Genomic DNA, 23,640 nt, shown 5'->3' on the forward strand with positions numbered 1-23,640 from the left:
AGCACTAGTGTGCTCCGAAGGTCACAGTTGAAGAACCACCCACTTGCACTCCAGTGTGACAGGCAAACGACTCTCTCATTCTTGGTGTCAGAACCCTCATAGTTCACGGCCAAACTAGCAAAGCCAGTAGAGGCTGAGCTAGTACAATAAACAGAAGATCCTGTGGTCTGACTGTCTGAAACCTTTTTTCTGGAGTCCAGAAGACCCAAAAGGGATAATAAATAGAACTTCCTTGGTAACAGCCCCATAAGCTGATTCACTATTAAAAGCACAAACTCAGACTGCTCACTCTGAAGCTATGGCAGGTTTGGAATAATACCATCTGTAAACGCTGACGAGTAAATGGAGAGCCACTTACGGAAAAGATCTGTAAATGAGGAGTAGACAGTGGTCCATGAAGCAATGGGACTGAAGTACTTTATGGAAATATTGTAGTAGCTCATGAGATTTCAATGTCGAGACATGTCAGAATATGTAAAACCCAAGTCTGCATCAGCCAGGAGGCTCTGTGTCAGTAATACCCAGCCAACCCTTAAAAACCCAGTTCAATGGCTCATGTAGAATAGTGAGGGAGCTCAGGGAAGTGATTGAAAGTGCAGACTGAGTAAAAAAATGGTTCTGTCAAATGAACATAATGAAGCAGTACCATCTCCAACAAGGTTTCAAGCAAGTCATGGTCTGTCCCATTGCCACTGACCTCGAGGAAGAAGTTAACAACAAGGGTGAATTGGAAGTGGACTTGGTGAGGTTCATATTGAATGCCACACTACCGTGTCAGCCAATACAGAAATACTAGCAAGCTTAGGCTCCTTGATTCGCTCACATAGATGCAGAACACTGGGTAGACTTAACAAAGCATAAAGTAACACAAGGTAACATCCCTATAAGCTGGACTCAGAAAAGATGGCTTATGTTTGGGAAGTGAGTAACTATGTGCTAGAGCACTAACTAATAGAGCCTAGCAGCAGTAACTGGAGCTCCCCAGTTGTGATAGTGCCCAAGATAGATAGTTCCTGCAGTGATTACTGAAAAGTTAACACAGCATCCAGAACCGACTCCTAGCCAATACCCAGGCTAGAAGACTGCATACATAGGATAGATAAAGCTGCCCACATTACCAAGATAGATTACTGAAGGGGTACTAGTTGGTTCCCGAGATGGCATGTGAAGGAAAGCTCTGCCTTCATAACTCTAGACAGGTTATATCAGTGTCAATTCAAAATGCCCCAACCACCTTTCAAATGTCAATGGACCAGATAATGTCAGGCTTATCTAATTGCACGGTGTATATAGACAACCTCCTAGGATACCTGGAAAATGCAATTAGAGCAACTGGAAGCCTTTTACTGGAAAATAATCAGACCTGGTGGGCAACTTCACAAAGTGCAAGTTCATGAAAGCCCAAGTGACCTGTCTAGGGCCATAGAGGGTCAAGAATAAGCACTGCCCACTGCTGCAAAGATAGATGCAGTAGTACAGTTCCCCATTCCCATAACAAAATGGGAAATTCTGAGATTCTTGGGAATGTGTGTACTCTGTCAAACATTTGTCCCAAACCTCAGCACAGTGGCCACAAGGCTGACAGATCTAATCCAGAAAAGAAAAAGCAGCATGAACTGAGAAATGTCCAAATGTTTTTGAGAGGTTCAAGGCCATTTCAATAAGTGAGCCTATGCTTGCTTCAATCAGCCATCAATATGAGTGATATCAGGGTAAAGACTGTCTCCATCAGAAAGATGAATATGGAATTTGGAGATTAATCAGGTATTCCTCTAGAAACTAAAGAGACATTATCATCACAGACAGTATTCCATCTACAGGAGAAGGAAAACTTTGGTTTATGATGATCTCCTGAAACACTTTGAGATATATATTCAAAATGGTTACAAGGAGAATGTACTCTCTACTGACCACAACCTGTTACCATTTGCGGGCAAGTCAATGACCCAGAATGCCTAATTATTCCATTGGTGTCTGTTCTATCAACTACACCACTTAAAACGTACTTGCATTGCTGGGAAATCAGATGTCCCATTCAAATCTTAGAGACCCAGAGAGAACTGAAAATATAATATTAGCTGAAGCTAAAAAAAATTAACTTATGTATGTTTTATATTTTTTTTCAACTTTGTAATGAAATATGAGTGGATCTCATTTCATTCACCATATGAGGGAAATGTTCTGACCATGGATCACCTGTGGACATATTGAGCTTTCAAAAAAAACTTTAGAACATTGGCATTAAAAGTGTCAAACAATTACTGCAGATATAAATTCAGTGGCTGTCTGGAGAGAGGGACCCTGGAATGTCATACCTGCTGAACTGTCGAGAAATCTTCAATGGGATGCACTTAAAAGGGGGGAAATGCATTACAAACTAAGTTGTAATTTCCTGGGAGATACTTCAGACTGTGAATATGATGATAGAAAGAAAATAAAACCAAAATAATTTGGTAGCATCATCTGGTGTGTGGTTATAACAATGATGACTCCATTGTCACATCTTTAAACTGAAATTCATAGAAAATTATGAGCAGTTGGTTTGAGACTATGTTGCATAGCTCAGCTGATCATTAGATAAAGCCATTGAGCCATTGAGGGATAGTATCAGATCTACACTAATGGTCACTATGGGATTATGACAAGAATCAACGGATACCCACAGAATACATGAAATCCTCAAATCTACTGCTACTCCTGATGGTTCTGTACTTCACCGGGATTCACAAGCAGAACCACAGTTTATTGCCTCAAACATCAAACAACTTCACTTATATAATTCACTGAGTTCACAGTCCAGCTTCTCACAGTGCCAGCAGATAAATATATTTATGTAAGAAAGCTGTCCCTTGGTCTCACAGCCTTTCCATACATTTAAGTGAGTGGACAGAAATTTCAGAGTGAATAAACCATAATTTTTCTGATGTACATTTCTAGCACTTGAAGCTTTGTATCACGAGTGATAAAAGTTGTTCCATCAGACAAGCACCTAAAAGCACTGGAGCTAATGTACTACAGCACAGCCAGCAACACTGATTCACGAGACAACAGGATTAGAACAAGAAGCAATAGTGCAGATCCTGGAAGTCTGAAGTAGCAACAGAAAATGTTGGAAATAATCAGCAGGTCAGTACATATCTGTGAACAAAGAAACAGAATCACTTTTCAGGTTGGTTACTGTCAGAACCAGAAAATATAAAAAAAAATTTTGGCAAATAGAGAGTCAAAGGAAGAAAAGTGAAAACAATCATTTTCTCTTTTCTTTCATGATTTTATGCATTTGTTATTTTTCATTTTCTATTACACATTGGTGACCTTTGGTTTGTTTTATATATTATGAGCAATATCAGTGAACTACAGTTATTCTTACTGATCAGTGGCACTGTTTTAAACAATTATATCATAACTTATTGTTGAGCATAATCTGAACAAGCACTATAAAATAAAAACTTATCAATAAGCATGTCGTACATTTTGGGCTTTTGCCACAGAAGAATAATACTTAGACCACCAGTCTATGACATTCTCACTGTCTTGAATGACAGATGATTTCCTTCTTGATGTGAACTTTCGTGATAATTTCCTTTTCTGAAACAAAGCATAGGCAATGGAGGTGGTTTCAGTAAAGGGAAAAAAATAAAGTTTCGTTCACACACTTTCACTGGTTCTATGTAACATGAAGCATTATGCTGTATCCCAGCACTGTTGCATGGCTGCAAACCTTTGGCATATTGCAATATTCTCACTTCTGAATTGGAATCTTGCTCCAGACAATCCTTGTGAGTTAAGATTGGAGTTCCAACTCTTGATTTTAGGTTGACATCCATCAGAATATTTGCTCTGCTAGATATAGGTTCAATTTTTAGACAGTGGAAGTTTTAAAACAAAAGCGCCTGCCATTTGAAACTAACCACCCTATCGGCTAGTACAAGGGAGATAGTCGCCATAGAAGAAAAATTCACTTCATGGTTTTTTAGGTTCATACGCAGACTGAAAATCCTTCGACTGCTTCACGCTATTCACCAAGCAAATGATATGAATATACAACAACAGTCTTAGCAAGAATTAAATAAGCATATGTAGCACTAAGCTAAACAATAATTGCCAATTAGAGGCCCTAAAATTATCCATTGTACTGGATTAATTCATCAAAAATCTGCACTGTTATTTTAATTGGGCATCTTAAACCTATGATGCATTTTAATATTGAACAGGAAATGCTGATTTCTTCTGGATGGTGGGCCATTTTAAACATTGCATTAAAGCATATAGAAAAAAGGTTAGCAGACACTTCATTAATTTGGTAGATTTTGGGAAATGAATGTTTTTTTTACATGAAGCTATTGAGGCAACAACCTTGGTATTTTCCAAGAGAAATGATATTCTTGAAGTGACACCTCTTAATTTGGATCACTTATGTGGAGTGTTTTTTTTTTAATTTTTTGTCATGGAATGTGAGTTTTGCCGGTTAGGCTAGCATTTATTACCCGTCCCTTATTGTCCTAAAGAAGATACTTAGAAGCTGTCTTCTTAAATTACTGCTTACACAATGCATTTAGAAAGGAAGACCCAGGTTTTTACTCAGCAATAGGAATTGTGATATAGTTCCAAGTCGGGATGCTGTGTAGCTCAGAAGAGAACTGACAGGCAATAATATTCCCGTGTAACAATTTTTAAATTTAGTTTTCAATGTTTTGTATCAAGGCAACCTTTCTCTGCTATCATATTCTAGTCCAGAAAGCTAGCTGGTGAAGTATAGGACTACAGCCAATCGTTACACGTTTCTATATTCACTAACAGAGTCACACACTATAAGCATACACCTCCTAACACAACAATCACAATTTCAGCCATTGACTATTTAAGGGGACCTAAATGAATCCCCAGTTAAATACCCATGACCTGTATACAATTAACAGCCGTTGAAGTATTTTTGAAATGTAGCTGTTATAGTGCACGTAGCAATATAAACTGAATGTAAAGTCAAGGTTAATGGAGCCATACTTCCTCTCCCAACATTGATCAGGAGGAAGTAGAATGCACCAAAAATGCATTCCACATGACCAGAGCTCAGTGACTGAAACATAGAAAGTTTATAGTATGGAAGGCAACAATTGGCCCAATAGTCTATGCCATATGAAGAAAAGCTATCCATCTTTATTCTACATTCCAGTTTTGGATTCTTAGCCCTCTAGGTATGGTCCTTCAAATGCGCTGTTTAGGTTATCCAAGTATTCTTTAAGGTGTAAGTGTTTCTGCTCTGCTGCACTTTTCAGCTGAGTTCCAGATAAACAAACTCTGGGTAAATAAAAAGTCCTTTGTCTGTCCCCAAATTAATCCTTCTACCATTTATTTTAAGTCTATGTCCCGTAATTATTGATTTTTCTGGTATCCACTGTATCTTTGCTTCTTAAAATATTATATGTCCAATTAAATCTGTCTTCAGCCTTCTTTATTGCAAAGTAAACAACTGCAGCCATTCCTATCTTTTCTCATGGTTAAGGCCATAAGCCCAAAAGAAACAGGAACAGGAGTAGGCCGTTCAGCTCCTACAGCCTGCTGCACCATTTAATAGGCTCAACGCTGATCCAACATTCCTCATGTCTACATTTTTCCATTTTCCCCATAACCATTGATTTCCCTATTGATCAAGAGTTTACCTCAGCGTTAAATATGCACAAGATCTGCCCCCACAGCTGACTGTGGCGTGAGTTCCAAAGATTCTCAAGCCTCTGGCAGAAGAAATTCCTCCTCATCTCAATTTTAAAGTTCTTCACCTCCTTCACCAGCCTTGCAAATCTCTCCTTTACCCTCTTTCGTATAATAATATATTTAGTTTAATCTACACAGTACTCTAGTTGTTGTCTAATTAGTGTTTTATACAATTCTAGCATATCTTGTCTGCTGCTATATTCTTTACCTCAACTGGTAAAGTATTACATATGTCTCTATAACCATCTTATCTAACTGATCAGCTACCTTCAGTGATCTGTGGGTACGCACTCTTTTCCTATGTACTTCTCAGTATCTTACCATTTATTGTGTATTCCTTTGCCTTGTATGCCTTACCCAAATCGCTCACATATTTTGATTGGATTCTATTTGTCTATTTTGTGTCCACTTGAATGGTCCATTGATACCTTCCTGAACACTACAGCTGACTTCCTCACTTTCACACCAGACAGGTCTGTCTAAACTGAAAGTTACTTAATCATGCCCCCTCTATATGAACCTTTTCCCAAACAAAATCAAAAGAAAGGAAGTTATTGCATTGACTCGGCTTTTCGACACACATTTGAAATGCCAATAAAAAGAAACTGTTGTTTTCCAAGCCTCCTCCTTTCAGTCTTAGAAATAATTCAGATCAGTCCTGGGTACATTTCCAGGGATGAGGTTTTAACTCATGGACAGTACAGTATAACAATCAGAGTGCTCCTGTACAAACAGCATGTAATCAACAGAACAGCATTAATACTGCAGGCCATATTAATCTACAGTATTCAATCATGTTCAATATTATCACGCAATCTAACTTCAAGAAGTGTGCAGTAAAGTCGACCTTACTGACCATTCGTTTTTGAAAAGCTACTGCCGGCATTTGTTCAGATGGTGCATCAGGACTCATGTTTATATGGACTTCATTTTCCTGTGTTTGTCGTCCAGCATAAGATACATCTAGAGATTTATTAAAAAGTCAGTTATTAGTACAAAGATAAATTACATTTATGCTGAAAGATTGCTGTATCAATACAACCCAGGAACTTTGAGTTTAGTTTTCCAGTGATTCAGCTCATAATTTATCATTACTTTAACATTTCTTAGTCTGAATCAAATAAATGAGTATATTCAAAGTTAGTTCTGGAGTGTCTTAGATGCCCAGACTAATGATTTCAAGGGATAAACTGAAAGCCTTTAACTTTTGTATTTGGTCTTCTATTATTGATTCAACTCACAAGATCATTGTGTGTTTTGGCTCATTTGGCAACACACTTTTTTCTAATTCAGAAACGTCTGCTTTTGAGGTGTGCTGAAGGACCCAGACCTGACACTTGAAATCCTGAAAGATTTCAGAATTAGTCAAAATGCTACTTTTAAATGAGACATAATTTACATCTTCAAGTTCATCCCTTAATGAACATGACCAAGGCTGGAAACCAGCATTAAGCTCAATGCATTTTGCAAAATGTCACTTTGTGCAAATTGGCTGTTACCATATGTTATGAATGTGAAACTTTACATGATGATTATGTTTTGCACTGTTTCTCCCATTCAAGTTAAAAATGGAAAGTAAAGAGATTCGTATGATCTACTTCAATTTCTGGCTGACAGCAAGCTTAGTGGCTTGGTTCCCATGGAGACTTTAGAATACAGTATAGGGTTAATGGTTGCATTAAAGTATTAATAAAGATTACCTTTTCTGTACTTCAAAACATGAGCTATCAGTATTATTTAGTCAATGTTCTTCTTTGTTACAGTAAAAGTCTTAAAACTTGAAGCTTTGTCATGTGATTCTTTAGGTATATCACTGGGAATGGAAATACTGTATTTTTTAAGTTATTGGTCTCTATGGGGACGGTAACATTAGGCACTAACCTAAAGAAGAATAGAGTCCATGGTGTTGGATATAGTCCAATCACTTGAATAGAGGATTGCCTAGCTAATAGAAAACAGATTTGAGATAAAAGGGAGCATTTTCAGGGTGGCAGCCTATAGTTAGTGGATTGCCACAGGTTCAAAGCTAGGTTCACAATTAGTTTCCATATTTATTTATGATTTAGTTAAGGAAAACAAATGCCAAGTTTGCAATGATGTAAAAATAGGTAGGAAGGCAATAGGTGAGAGTATCACAAGGAATCTGTGGAATGATACAGGCAGGCTAAGCAAGTGGGCAAAAAATTGGCAGACGGAATATCATATGGGGAAATGTGAGGCTACACACTTTGATAGGAAGAATAGAGTAGCTGAATATTAGTTAAATGGAGAAGGACTACAAAATGCTATAGCGCAGAAAGATTTGGGAGTCGTCAGGCATACATCATAAAAAAGCTAGCTTCCAAGTTCAGCAGGTAAAAAGGAAAGCAAATGAAATGTTAGCCTATATTTCAAAGGGAATAAAGTATAAAAGTAGGGAGGCCTTGCATATGTTAGACAACAACTGGAATACAATGAGCAGTTTTCGGTCCCTTCTCTAAGGAACAATACGTTGTCATTGGAGACGTTTCACAGAAAATTCTAATTTATTAATCTCAGTTTAATATAGCTATTTTATTTGGAAAGATTGAATAGTTTTGGACCTTTAATCATGTTTAGAAGACTGAGACGCAATCATATTGAAACATTGCAGGATTCTTCAGAGACTTGACAGGGTAGATGTGAAGAGATTATTTCCCCTTTTGGGGAGAATTTAGGACCAGAGGGCATAATCTCAAAATTAGAAATGATACATTTAAGACAGGTGGGGAGGAATTTCTTCTCTCAAAGTGAATTGTGGAATTTTTTACTAGAATCCTGAGTTGTTTTGTTAAGTATATTCAAGGCTGAGATAGATTGATTTTTATTCAGTGGGGGAATCGAGGGTTATGGGGAGAAGGCAGGAAAATGGAGTTGAGGGCTGTCAGATTGGCCACAATCTCATGAATGGCAGAAAAGACTCAATTGGCTGAATGGTCTACTTCTGCTCCTACATTTTATGGTTTTATGGAGAGCTGCATAGAAATAATGACTTCCTGTCTAGTTAATCATGCAAAATATTTTGCAAAATAATTGACAAAATATTCAGAGGGAGATAGTTTCACTGTACAACTATCACTGTACTCGTGATCTAGAGGCCCAAGTTGATACTCGGGGATACTTGTTGATACTTGTGCTCCTGAGATGCTGCTTGGCCTGCTGTGTTCATCCAGCCTCACATTTTGTTGTCTTGGATTCTCCAGCATCTGCAGTTCCCATTATCTTTGATACTCGGGGAATATGGATTCAAGTCCCATCATGCCCTCTAGTGGAATTTAAGCTAAATTAGAAAATCTGTAATATAAAGCCAGACTCAGCAATAATGGCCATGAAATTATTACTAATTGTACTAAAAACAATTGTGGTAAAAATCTGGTTCACCCATGTCCTTTAAGGAAGGAAATTTGCCTTCCTTAAACGATAATTCTAGAATTGCCTGAAACTGAAACATAAACTCTACTTTCTCTCCATAGATGCTGCCAGACCTGAGATTTTCCAGAAATTTCTGTATTTTTTGTCTGATTTTGAGCACCTGCAATTCTTTCTTTTACCATCTTCCTCACAGTCTGGCCTACACATGACTCCAGATCCGCAGCACTGTGGTTGAGTCTTAAATGCCCTTTGAAATGGCTTAGATGGACTCTCAGTTTAGGGACACTTAGGGATGGGCAATTATGCTGTCCTTGTTGGCAATTGTCCCAACCCATAAATGGAAATGTCATACTTTACTATAAATTGAATTGAAATTTTCAACACATAAACTTAAGCTACAATGATTAGGAGGAATGGTGAAAGGAAGGAAAAAAATCAAAAGAAATAATAGACTTGCATTTACATAATGTCTTTTAAAACCTCACAATATCCCACTGAACCTTAAGACCAATTAATAAATTTTGAAGGCTAGTCATGACATTAGCTGGATTCAAGGACATGTGCCAGTTCATGCGTGCAAAGCAAATTGTCACAAATTGTATTCAAATAAATTACCAGACTACCTACTCGTAGGCGAGGTTAAATTTGTAGGTGTTGGCTAAGGGATTTAGAATGGCCAGAAATGTTGGGAGATCTCTCCCTGTTTTCTTCTTTGTATAATGCTGTGAGATCTTATGCATTCATCTAGGAGAACAAACAGGACTAAGGTTTACCATCCAAACAGCACCTCTGACAGTGCTCACTGAATACTATAACTAACGTATCATTCGAGAGTCTGTACCCAAGTCTCTGGATTATATGAGCTTGTAGCTCAGAGGGATGCTTGCCAAAATCAATTAAATAGTGGCTGGAAGCAAGCATGTGTCTTCAATATTCTATCAGAGACATAGGAAATGGTATGAGCCATGCAGCGTCTCAAATCTATTCCATCATTCAATGATCATAACTGATTTGCAATCTTAATCAATGTACCCATCTTTGCCCTGTTTCCCCTAACAGCTTTGGCTAATAAAAATAGCTGTGCTCAGTTTTAAAACTACCATGTGATGTAGCATTGGTCCATACAGTTTGACAAGGTGTTTGCAAAACATTCCTATCACTTAATCTGCACTATTCACACCCTTTCCCGCCAACACTCCACTCACCCAACCCCCACTACCACACCATAAATGCTGCCCCTCCACACTTTACATCAGCTGAAGAGTCGCCTGGGCTCAATGTTAGCTTGCTCTCTCTCCAGGGATGCTGCCTGACTTGTACAGATTCCAGCATCTGCAGTAATTTGCTCCCATGCATTTACTATCTTTTGAGTGAAGAAATAGTTCCCCAATTTCACTCCCAAAAGATTGAGTTCTGGTTTTTAGACAGTCCCCAGTTCTAAATTCCCCAACTAATGGAAATAATTTCTCCCTACCAGCCAATCTGTTTTTGATTACATTTTACATTGCAAGACAAGATTTAAGTGCACAGAATGATCATGAAGCAACAATTCTTTATTTCTACTGACATCAAGTCCTCACAAACATTCAGAAAATTCAAGTTGAATTAGGAAAACAGGGTATTTACATAGATTTAAGCTTATAGATCACATCTCATTGCAGTTTTTTTTTTGTTTGGGCGCATCTCACTCTTCCTGAGGTCTCTTTCTGATAAAGACACCCTTCCTCTGACTGCTTGAGCTTCCCTGCTCAATGTACACCCTCACTGTCACCACCTACTTCTGGAGGCCTGTCACACAGTGCTCTCTCATCTGTCCCCAGTTACGTTTTCAGCTGATTTAAGATGAGTAAGACCAGAGATTCTCACCAGTAATACCCGGTGTTGGTCTACGTGCTGGTTGACGATGTTCACGAGGTATGTGCATGTACTGCTTCAGTGAGTTGATGGTATGCGTCCCAACAAGAGTGCTGCGGCCAAATGCTCTCCAGTCAACGACGGAGATACGGAGTGGGGGGTGAAGGTATTCATGGTCAGGTAATTCCTGTCCAAATAAACAGTAAAATCTTTCTTTTACACTCCATTTAAATCAATGTGCACAAGTCTTACAGATGTATGATGCAATAGCCCCGATATTAGCCAGAGGAGGGAGGGGGGGGTGACCTGAAAGGGGCAGGGCCAGGGGTAGAAACCGGAATTTAATCCCTGACCTCTCTGTTATCTGCAGATGGAGAGGTTGCTGGTGCAGGAAAGCCAGTGGCAAAATGCTATAGCCAGGACAGTTGGAAATGGTTTCCAGCAAGAGAGAAACTGGGGGGAAGTCAGAGAAGGGGAGGGGTTGGAGCCCAGCAAATGGGAGGCAGTGGTTGAAGACAGTGGGGGATGTGTTGTTTGCAAGTAGCAGGAAGGAGTGATGATTAACAGAAGATTTGTTTGAGGGCCTGTGGGGAGTGCACAGGGGCTGCGCAGAAACACACTGCAGCCAGTTGTTATACAGGCTCATTTCAGGTTTCCCCAAGTCCCAAGGATCCTGCCCAGAAGCTTTTGCAATTGGAATCCATCTCCCATGTGCACAGTGGGTGCAAATGTTCATACTTGATCAATTCACCACCAGCAGACAGGGCACATACCATCTTCACACCTCACTACTCTTACATAGCAGCAGGCACATGTGCAGCACATTGGTACAAGTTGGCACTTTTCTCTTCATTTTCTTTTTAATGCAGAAATGTTATCACACACAGCCAAATGGCCTTTTACCCACAAACAAATCACCTGTGGTACTTTTCATCTATTATCCACCACTAAATCACCAATCTTTCCAATTAATCAAATTATGTGCAACACCAGGTAACGGCAATGCAGACACTTCAGCATATTTTAACCCCCTGCTCAACACTGCCCCTATTGTTGTTGGGAGGTTAAGTGACAACTCCAAATGAATCAATGCAATGAAATAGGTGGAGCAGAGAAAGAAAAAGGTTTGGCTCCAGCACCAGTCAAAATGAGAAGATGCTGAATGGAAACAAACAGCAACGAGAGACACCTATAGTCAGAGTCTGATGATTTCTCTCACTGGACGCCGGAAAGTAAAGCAGATATATCAAAAGAGCAGAAAAAGAACAAAACAAAGTCAAAAGCTTGTCAGGAGCTAGAAAGTTTGTGTTGTAAGGAGAGGCTGGTTAGATTGGGGTGTTTTCCTCCGGAGTCCTGGAGAATGAGCAGTGTCCTCATACTAGTTTATAAAATCATAACATGCATAGATAAGTGAATCACCAAGGTCTTTTCACCAGGGTAGGGAAGCCCAAAACTGGAGAACATAGGTTTCAGGTGAGAGATGAAAATTTAAAAGGGACCCGAGGGGCAACTTTTTCACACAGAAGGTAGTGGGTATTTGGAATGAATTGCCAGAGCAAGTGATAGAAGAGGGTACAATTACAACATTTAAAAAAACATTTGGACAGGTACATGGATAGGAAAGGTTTAGAGGAATGTGGGCCAAAATCAGGCAAATGGGACTTGTTTAGTTTGAGAAAGCTGATTGATATGGACGAGTTGGACCGGAGGGCCTGTTTCCATATTGAATGACTCTATGATTATTACATACTTGGCTGCTCTGATATTCAATGTGTCATTTTGTTTCAACCATCTGGCATTCCAAGGATAAACAAGTTTATTGAGAGAGAGCTCAACATTCTGCCCCCTCAACCTGGGGGTCTGACAAGGCTGGCCTTCTGTCTGCTATTATCTCTGGATTCAGCTTTGCCCTAAATCATTGTGCTGATGTTGTTTAAACATTAAAGATGGATGGGTCACAGCAGAACAAAGCTGGCCACCATAACTATTGAGTGGAAAATTAGGGAGGGACCTCATCACTCCGATTAAGGAGATACAGGGGCTTCAATGGGCTGAAGAAAAAATGTCACAATTTTAAACAACTTTTCAGAATCAATTGCCCTTCTTTCTTAAGATATTCTTAAAGCCTAGTGTGAAATTCATGTCTGTCCTTGGCTGGCAGGGACCCTACAAGGCCCACAGCAGAGAATTCCAGGAAGCATTTCTGGAGTATCATGGCAATGGTGCTGAGAAACTGTAATGTGATGAATGTAATAGGTGTCTCCTTACAACAATGAACCAGTCTCCCTGAACGGTAAAGTTCGGACTTCTCTTGTAACTCTGAATGACAGAAGATTTGATTCCTTTCCCTGCACATTCAATGAAAACCTGCGGCCGGTCCACAGTCAGGAGTTGCACCCGTTTGAGCTCGCGGAGACCCCAAAAAAACACCTGCAAAACATACAATAAACAGAAGTCGACTTTGACATCCAACATATTGATGTGAATGTGGAAAATAAAAGAGCCCCTCAGCCGCAGCTTCAAAGAACTCAAGCACATGTGTTTTGCAATCGAGGCAGTGTTGCGCTGTAGATGTTGATATGAGGACTGTGGCCACGTTTCACAGCGCCAAGAGAGCAGTGTGCATTTTCAGAGTTTCCTACTCAATATTTATTCCTCAACCATGCTACCTGAAAGAGATTATCTGGTTATAGTTCTCATTATGGGGTCTTGCAAAGTAATGGAGGCTATACTTCAGTGGTCACTCACTGCTGTGAAGCATCTCTGGATATCTTGAGAACACGGATACCAATATTTAAGCTTGAGTTCTGTTTTTTTGGGACCGTGATTGCTTTTATCATTCAACCTTCACTGCCTTCACTTCTTCTGTCTTCCCCTTTGTTCAATCTTCCACCTTGGCACTTGATTAAAACCCTCTCAATCTCCCAGGTCTGATGGAATGTTAATACCCTGAAGTGTTCTGGGTTTGATTTTAAACTCCAACAGGGTGGCTTTGAGGGAGGAACTGTGTTATGTAAAATCTAGTGAGCAACATGCCCACCACTCACCTTCCGGTATTTCCCCTTCCCCCGACTCCAACAACATTTGTACTTGGGATGAGGGGAGTTTCTGCGTGAATCCTTGTTTATCGACTAGTTGAGGCTCTTAGATTGTCAATTATTTAATATTAAGTGTTTAAAGCAGGAGCAGGCCCATGCCATTCAGAAGATCCTGGAGATTTATCTAACTGGCCTGAAGTTTACTGCTTTCTGTCTCCCTTTCTTAATAAAAGAACTACATTCCTAACTTCCAATCTAATGGGACCTTCCCACATGTCAAGGGAGCTTTGGAAAACACATCAAATATCACAGTGGCCTCTCCTTTAAGAAACCCAGGATGAAGTCTATCAGGACCTATTCATTTGTCAGCCTGCTATTTAAACAATTTACTCAGTAATGCTGTCTGGTGATTATGATTTTCCCAAGCTCCACCCTCCTTTCCATTTCCTGATTTGAAGCTGCTTCTGGGATATTGCTGTATCCTTCATAGCAAAAACAGATAAAAGCTACAGTTCAATTTATCAGCAGTCTCCTTATTTTCCATTATTAATTCTCCAGACCCAATTCCTATAGGACTACATTATTTTAATTTTTTTTTTACATATTTCTAGAAACTCTTACCAACTATTTTTACATTTTTAGCTAGTTTTCTCTTGCACTCTTACATTTTCCTTCTTTATAAACATGTTTTCCACTCTTTGGTTTTTTTTCTGTCCAATCTTTTGACCTACCACCTGTCATTGCATAATTGCATGTTTGTCTTCAAGTTTGACATCATCTTTAACAACAGTTGTGGGCTTGGGGAGATCCTCCACCCCCTCCATGACCTTGAGAACCAACGAGGTTATATACATACCCCCTTCAAATCCCGGCCAGCCCCATTCAACCCATCATGTTAGCACAGCCCCAGCAAGACACCCAACTTAGTTTGGAGTCAGGATTTCTTTGCTGGGAGTGGGAACAGCACTGACAGTGATTGGCTGGCACTGTTGGGACTAAAGAGCTGCTGGTCATCTGACTGGCTGCCAGCTCTTTAAAATAGGATTTTCTCCACAGACAAGGATTGAAGACTCACATCAGAACATTTAATGCTTCTCACAGCTGAAGAGGAGGGGATCCTCCCCACATCGGCCTCTTAACAGGCTGCTGAGGGGCTTTAGTGTACCATTAAATCCAGCCCATTAACTCTAATTCTCCCTTCCAAAGAATATTGCCAGATCCATTGAATGATACCAGCATTTTCTGTTCCTATTTCTATGCCCCGCTTCTATATCACCACCCTGCTTTTCTTCTCAATCTGAGCCTTGCTGAATAGCTTCAGTGGTGTCCTTCAAGAACCTATGGGAAACTGGAGAAGGTAATTGCTAGCTGCTGGCTATGTAAGCTTTATATGGGTATAGCATTTTATGTAGAGTTCCTCAACATAAGTATCAGAATAATGCAGACGTAAGGCTGAGGATTATTTACAAAGAAAACAACACAATTAGCATTTTTGGCCTAGCTGCAGGCTCCCTCATATATCTGAAACACAAAGAGTCTAATCAAGCATGGGCATTAAAACAGTCTTATGGTCAGAGTGATACATTGTACCTCCACCCTGTAGTTGCTTAGTACAGGACGGATGTTGACTGGTACTGGCAAGATCTGATTTCCATCCAGTTCGTCAATAGGTGGAAGGTCTTCAACTCCTGAATCCGGAATCTGAAAGTAGATCATTTATATCAACAGGTAAATATCCCACACACTTGCATTAGTTATTATTTCTCCCCATCCTAAGTTTGTCCTATTTAGCTCGGTAACACCTTCTTAATGAACATCCTAACCTACGTCTAATAGTATCAGTGATAATGGGAACTGCAGATGCTGGAGAATCCAAGATAACAAAGTGTGAGGCTGGATGAAGCAGGCCAAGCAGCATCTCAGGAGCATAAAAGCTGACGTTTCGGGCCTAGACCCTTCATCAGAGAGGGGGATGGGGTGAGGGTTTTGGAATAAATAGGGATAGAGGGGGAGGCGGACCGAAGATGGAGAGAAAAGAAGATAGGGGAAGAGGAGAGTATAGGTGGGGAGGTAGGGAGGGGATAGGTCAGTCCAGGGAAGACGGACAGGTCAAGAGGGTGGGATGAGGTTAGTAGGTAGGAGATGGAGGTGTGGCTTGGGGTGGGAGGAAGGGATGGGTGAGAGGAAGAACAGGTTAGGGAGGCAGAGACAGGTTGGACTGGTTTTGGGATGCAGTGGGTGGAGGGGAAGAGCTGGGCTGGTTGTGTGGTGCAGTGGGGGGAGGGGACGAACTGGGCTGGTTTTGGGATGCGATGGGGGAAGGGGAGATTTTGAAGCTGGTGAAGTCCGCATTGATACCATTGGACTGCAGGGTTCCCAAGTGGAATATGAGTTGCTGTTCCTGCAACCTTCGGGTGGCATCATTGTGGCACTGCAGGAGGCCCATGATGGACATGTCATCTAAAGAATGGGAGGGGGAGTGGAAATGGTTTGCGTCTGGGAGGTGCAGTTGTTTATTGCGAACCGAGCGAAGGTGTTCTGCAAAGCGGTCCCCAAGCCTCCGCTTGGTTTTCCCAATGTAGAGGAAGTCTTTGTAGAATGTAGAATAGTCTTTGTTTTCACATTAAATGTCTAATATAAAATTGCTAAAATGAACCATATTAAAGTGCAATCAAAAACTAGTTTGGATTTAGCTCAACTTGAAAAACCATCTCTTTTCAAAAGTGAACATGATCCACATTGGACTCAAAATGTTAACTCTGTCTCTGTCTCTGCAGATGCTGCCAGTCCTGCTGAGTTTCTTCACCATTTTCTGTTTCAACTCTTTCCATTACTGGATCATTTTGCAGTTTCTTGAATAGTTTCCCACTTTCTTCATTTTGTGATGGATTTCTCGTTCTGAGTTTTAATACTGAGAGATTCCCTTGGGGTCCTGAAACTTTCAAAGCAGCCTTTTTCATGTTGCAAACTTTAAAGAGTACAGGTTGTGCATGCAGGAGATGGTGGTGGAGTGTTAATGTCACCGGACTAATAATTCAAAGGTCCTGACTAATGTTGTGGGAACATGGGGTTCAAATCTCATCAATGTAGCTGGTGGAATTTAAATTGAACTGAATCTATTTTTGAATACTAACCTTAGCAATGGTGAACATTAAATTTTTACTCTGTCTCTCAGAAGGGAGTAGAGGCAGGTTCATTGAATATGTTTAAGATAGAGGTGATAGATTCTTGCGAGTCAAGAATAACTGGTTCTTGGTTGGATACACGGTAATGCAGAATCCAAGACACGAACAGATCAACCATCTCATTTAATGGCGGAGCAGACTTGAGGAGCCAAATGGTCTATTTTTCCAATTCTCTACACATGCATGATCTGCTGTGAATTTAAATTTTCATTCAAATCCTACGTTTTGTGCATGATATTGGTAAAGATTTGTTTTTAGTTGGCTTGGGCAAATTTCAAATTGCCACAAAATAACCAGTTGTGTGATGTTTGAGAGATAAATTCTTCTCATGGAAGAGACTTGATTGCAATTTTGGATGTTAAACTTGTACAGCAAGATCAGCAGTTCAATTTTTATAAATGGGATTGAGTGCAGATATTCGTTTAGCAAACCAATCTGACACTACAGACCAGATCTTCCATTAATTTGCTTGTGGTGAAACAGGGAAAATAAGGCAGTCAAGATTCCTCACCCCCAAAATAGGTGACTGGCTGATTTCCTCGGAAATTGCATTGGTCTAAGTTGTTTTGCTGACCCAGAATGCCTGCCTTGACTCTTCCTCCACCAAGACAGACTGCTAGTAGATCGCACTGTGGAGCCAGGCCAACATAATGTACCTGTTGCTCTGACAGATGTCAGCAGAGTTTTGATGCATTGTTAGTGGCCACTTCAGAAGAAACTAACCCTTTGGCTCTTAACTTTCTTCAATTCTTTCATGAAAGATAGTGCACAAGGGCTATTTTAAAATATGTGTGTATGCTTGAAGAATAACTTCAATCAGCTTAAAGTATACTCTTACTTTTATCTCTGGAGGGTATGTTCAGTCAATATGACTGAACCAGACCATATAGAAAGCTGCTCAGGCACTGCTTGACATCCCCCCTCTGCATATTGCAGTGCTATTGGAATGAATTCCCTCCCTCAACACATCCTTCTGACTGTCTACATTGGCATCCATTCTATTAGCTACTTAGGCCTCTGCAAGCCTAAACTATAATCAATACTTAAAGTTTCAGGAGTTCAATGAGTTGATATAAAATTTGATCCCAACACATTCTTACCTGCAGGAGTTCAAAGGCTGCAAGGAGCTCCCCAGCAGGTACACTGCCAGAGTACATTGGGTGATATCGAAGTTCAGGGGGTACGTAATCTTGTCTGCCCAGCCTCACAACCGGAACAACCACAGTGCTACCAATATAATCTGCTTTACCCTGAAGTAAAGGTAGCAAGAAAGAAGATACATCATTTCAACTGACCTTGCTAGAACAACACTTTCAGCTAACAGTGTTAACCTCTCAGGATACAGGGGATGAAGATTTATCCCCCCATTGGTTCTTGCTACTCGAGATTATGGTAGCAGAAGTTGGTTTATTGCATACTTGAGGGTTGTAGACAAGTCACAATAATACATCTTAACTCTCTTCACCTCATACAATGTCTCTTTCTCATGTTACTGCAAACATCATCACAGAAGTTGGTGTTACTCATACCATTCCAGTTGAAGGAGTTAACTTAGTTATATTGTCAGTAATAGCAAAGGTAGCAAAGTCAGCGAGAACCACAGATATAAAAAGAATGGATAACAAATGAGTCATGTTGACATGATAACAAAGTGTGGAGCTGGATGAACACAGCAGACCAAGCAGCATCTCAGGAGCACAAAAGCTGACGTTTTGGGCCTGGACCCTTCATCAGAGAGGGGGATGGGGAGAGGGAATTGAAATAAATAGTGAGAGAGGGGGAGGCGGACCGAAGATGGAGAGAAAAGAAGATAGGTAGAGAGGAGAGTATAGGTGAGGAAGTAGGGAGGGGATAGGTCAGTCCAGGGAAGATGGACAGGTCAAGGAGGCGGGATGAGGTGGTAGGTAGGAAACAGAGGTGTGGCTTGATGTGGGAGGAAGGGATGGGTGAGAGGAAGAACAGGTTAGGGAAGCAGAGACAGGTTGGGCTGGTTTTGGGATGCAGTGGAGGGAGGGGACGAGCTGGGCTGGTTTTGTGATGCAGTGGGGGGAGGGGAAGAACTCGGCTGGTTTTGGGATGCTGTGGGGAAAGGGGAGATTTTGAAGCTGGTGAAGTCCACATTGATACCATTGGGCTGCAAGGTTCCCAAGCGGAATATGAGTTGCTGTTCCTACAACCTTCGGGTGGCATCATTGTGGCGCTGCAGGAGGCCCATGATGGACATGTCGTCTGAGGAATGGGAGGGGGGAGTTGAAATTCTTCGCCACTGGGAGGTGCAGTTGTTTGTTGCGAACCAAGCGGAAGTATTCTGCAAAGCTGTTCCCAAGCCTCTGCTTGGTTGACAGTCATGTTGACAGCCTGGTTAGTGGAGTAGAAGCTGCAATTTGGTAAAATACAATTCCTATGAAAGATGGCAGCAAAAGCAGTAGGTAATAAAAGAAAACTGGACAAAGGAGTGTGGGAATTATAATATGAATGTTGTACTGTTTTCTACAAACATTCAAATTACCTGCAAATCTATTGGAGTGAATTTTATACATCACGGTATACCACAGGCTCTCCCTGAATATGCATGAAATAAATGATCGTAACCTGATTTCTTGAGTCCCCTTATTAATTTGTCAAGTTGTCCAATAACATAGGCATATTCCAGTACTTCTGGAACATTTTTCCCCTCAGTGAGCTGTGGGAGGGAGCAGGAGAATGCCAATCCGAGCAAGGAGAGGGAGCTCAGCCATTGCCACATCAGAACTAGCAGCCTGAAAATTTCATCTTACTGTCCCATGTGGGGTCCTGGCCCTCACTCAGCAAAGCTCTGGACGAACTCATCCAGACCATTCAAAACAAAAATGATAGCAATGGATGATCAGCTTGTTTGCTGTCGAATGAAATCATGATTTAAAATTATAATGTGAACTATAGGCTTTGGAAGTTTTGCTGGTTCATTTTATTAGGCGGACGCATGACTTACAAACCAACACTTGAACACTTGCTGATACTCACAATGAATCATTGAGACTTGCTAATTGTTGAAAAACAGTGATGTTTGCTTAAATATTATCAAGCTTCACAATTGGAAGTCAGTAATAAATGAAGACGGACAGTAGGATAGTGGGGTGGTTTGGTAACCTGCTGATCTGTGTAATGTGGAGAGCACTAACACCAACTGAATTTCATTATTTAAATTACCAATAGTGACAAACACTGAGAGGGTGCAGAGGAGAGAATGGTTCCAGTGGTGAGCTATGAGATTAATTTAGAGAAGTTACAGCTGATCTCAATGGAACAATGGAGAATGAATAGAGGTGAACAGAATTAAGACAGGTTTATGTGAGGTAGATAAAGATAAACTGTCATGTACGAGGACCAAGGACTTCAGATTTAAATCTTGGAGCAAAAGATAAAGGTGAGATGAGGGTAGATGTATGAGGAAGACATTTTTACTCAATTAGGGTCCATGACCTGGAACTCATGGCCTATGAGAGTGATGGAAGCAGAGATAATGAAATTGTATTGAGTCAAAGGAACTTGTAGATTTACAGGAGAAGAGGGGGATATTGGACAGATTGGATTGCATTACAGGATGGGCCTAATGGGCCAAATGGTCTCCTCCTCTACAGTTCTTTAATGAATCTGTGGGGGGTATCCTCCCAATTTAGAGGAAAAAATCTCGCAGCTTCTCAGAATGTGAAAGCCTGCCTGATCGTACAGCAAATGGTGACCAGCAGAGTTTCAATCAATATTAAGAACAATGAAGTCACAGTCACCAAGATCTGCCAACCAGTTGGAATAACAGCTCTAGAAAACAGAGGCAGCCATAGCTTCTGCTGATACAACATGCCCCAGACTCCCAAGGTAGAAGATCAACTCTGGATGTTTGGGAGCAAGTCTTACTTCTTGGGGATTGTAGAGGCAGGAGTCTTTGGCATTTGGAAGCAAAGGCAATACATTGCCTCCTTGCAGCCATATCCCTGCAGTATATCCAGCTATAGATTGAGGGAGACACTATTCCAACTTATAACCTACCTAGACCTGTTTACAGCTCAGAGAAGCTATATCTTTCTAGGTCTGCCGGAGCTAGAATAATGCCAGCAGGATGAGGCTCTTATGTGGTTATTAACTGACCGTTCAAGGGCATTAGTTGGCAGTGGGGCAGGAAGAATGGAGTTGAGCCTTCCAACTGAGAATGGAATTTGATAAGGCATAGGAAATAGCAAAGATCTGTTATGTCACCATTGCACTGAAGTTCTCTTCTGCCTTTGGATCCCAGAAGATTCTGCCTTAAGACTCTATCTAGAGCCTTCCATTGCCTCAGGATTTCCAAAAGTATTTTTGAACCGATTAAATAATTTTGAAATTTCATCACTATTATACTTTAGGAAACGTAGTAACCAACTTGCAAACAATAAGCTCCCACAAACAATTGATGGTAACTCTCTGTGGGAGGAAAAAAAGAGAAAGACAATGGGATAGATCACATTGGCTACTGCCTGGCACCTTCCAGCAGCTAGAATGGAATTGGCAGCCTGCAGCATGGCATAAAATGATCTAGAACTGAGATGGCATTAGTGTTTAAGAAAGAAAGTGGACCAGTAAATAATAAAGATGCAAAGCTAGTATCACCCTTTGTAAAGAATGTTTTCCCATTACAGATTACCACTTCACACTCACGACAGCATCTTCATCATAAACTTCAATCACCACGAGTGGGGGAGCCTCACTTATTTCCATTGCTTCACCATATAGAGGGATATTATTGAACAAGAGCATCTGGTTCCATGTTGGCGACAAGGTCTGGGTAATAACCTGTTAAGAAACAAAAAAAGAAGTGTGACTAGGTTTTCACCTTTATCATCATGATAAATGTTAGATCTGCCATACAATTCCCATTCTTTAACTAAATTTCAACAAGTTCCACACAAAAATGGAGGATCAGTACAAATTTTACTTTTTACAGTAACACTATTTGACCAAGCTTCCTCCTTGCCTCAGGCCAGCCATCAGAGTGCAAATCTTCTGCAGCTTACAGAACATAGAAAGAGTGGTGGAAAAAGACAAATGCAAGATGAAATTTCACTTGAGTTGATTCATTTTGTCAGAAGGAAGAGGAGATCATTTTTAAAATTCATTCACAGGATAGGATGCCTCTTTCTAAACCAGCATTTCTTGCCATCCCGAATTTCCCAGAGGGCAAGTAAGAGTCAGCCACATTGCTGTGGGTCTGGAGTCACTTGTAGGCCAAACCAGGTTAAAGATGGCAGTTCCTTCCCTAAAGGATATTAGCGAGCCAGATGGATTTTTCCACCAACAAACAATGGTTTGATGGTCATCATGATTCCAGATTTTTATCAGATTTAAATTCCACCGTCTGCCATGGCAGGATTTTAACCCGGGTCCCCAGAACGTTCCCTGGGTCTCTACATTAACAGTCAAGTAATAATTCCACTAGGCCATCACCTCCCCAGTGCAATAAATAACTTTATCCCAATATGGGTTAGGCCAGTTAGGTCTGAGATGAGGAGAAATTTCTTCACCCAAAGAATGTTGAGCCTATGGAATTCTCTGATATAGAAAGCAGTTAAAGATTTTCGAACAGTTAGATATAGTCCTTAGGGACAAATGGATCAAAGAGTAGAGGGAGAAAGTGGAAACAGGGTACTGAATTAGATAATCCTCAATGATCATATTGAATGCTGTAGCAGGCTCAAACAACTGAATGGCCTAATGTTGCTCCTACTTTCTATGTAATAAGGAAGTCCCAGAAAAAGAACACTGCAGTATTACTCTGATGGGTCCAGGCCTGAAACGTCAGCTTTTGTGCTCCTGAGATGCTGCTTGGCCTGCTGTTCTCATCCAGCTTCACACTTTGTTATACTGCAGTATTACTAATGGTGGAATTATTAAGCACAATCTAAAAATTATGGAAAGAATGTGTTAAAAATAAAATACCGATATCATGAAAATGTGTCTGTAGAAATAATAATAATTAAGTTTCTCAATGTCATATTACAGCTAATTTGTACACACTTTCTTCTACTTACAGTGTTACCACTAATATTTAGTAGAAAGCGAGCTAATTCTTGTTATTCAAGATTTTGTATGAAGAGTTGACTGGACTAAAACACTACAACAGATCCAAAAGAATGTTCTTTTAAAATTTTTTTTTGGAAAGCTGAGGGGACCATGTGGAATGCATTGTATGATCACCAGAAAGCTTAATTTATGATGGTAATTGTCGCAATTCCTCCCATCATGTTAATATTTCATTGTTTACCTTAGTGGTCTGACAATGTGAAATGAAAGTCACTTTAGCAAAAGGATCCGATAGACCAGAATTGTCAGCAGCCAGAAGACCTCTTGCTTGGTACATATGGCACCTTAGCTGAAACATATGATGGTCTGTTCAATAAAAGAAGTTCAAAATATAACTGTTAAAGATGCAGAGACATTGATTAAAAATG

At 40.4% G+C, this 23,640-nt stretch overlaps 1 protein-coding gene across 3 annotated transcripts in view; it reads right to left on the minus strand.

Annotated features, from left to right (window-relative positions):
* fer1l6 (fer-1 like family member 6) overlaps positions 1-23,640 on the minus strand; it is a 142,673-nt gene that overhangs the window by 47,188 nt on the left and 71,845 nt on the right. For all 3 annotated transcript variants that reach the window (XM_059645982.1, XM_059645984.1, XM_059645983.1), the window contains exons 20-27: positions 23,454-23,578; positions 21,851-21,985; positions 18,280-18,429; positions 15,585-15,695; positions 13,225-13,386; positions 10,969-11,143; positions 6,569-6,675; positions 3,472-3,588 (exon numbers count right to left, since the gene is read on the minus strand). In XM_059645982.1, coding sequence (XP_059501965.1) covers positions 3,472-3,588; positions 6,569-6,675; positions 10,969-11,143; positions 13,225-13,386; positions 15,585-15,695; positions 18,280-18,429; positions 21,851-21,985; positions 23,454-23,578 — 1,082 coding nt within the window. The remainder of the gene's footprint in view (positions 1-3,471; positions 3,589-6,568; positions 6,676-10,968; positions 11,144-13,224; positions 13,387-15,584; positions 15,696-18,279; positions 18,430-21,850; positions 21,986-23,453; positions 23,579-23,640) is intronic.

The sequence above is a fragment of the Stegostoma tigrinum genome, chromosome 5 (genome assembly GCF_030684315.1).
Source record: "Stegostoma tigrinum isolate sSteTig4 chromosome 5, sSteTig4.hap1, whole genome shotgun sequence".
NCBI lineage: Eukaryota > Metazoa > Chordata > Chondrichthyes > Orectolobiformes > Stegostomatidae > Stegostoma > Stegostoma tigrinum.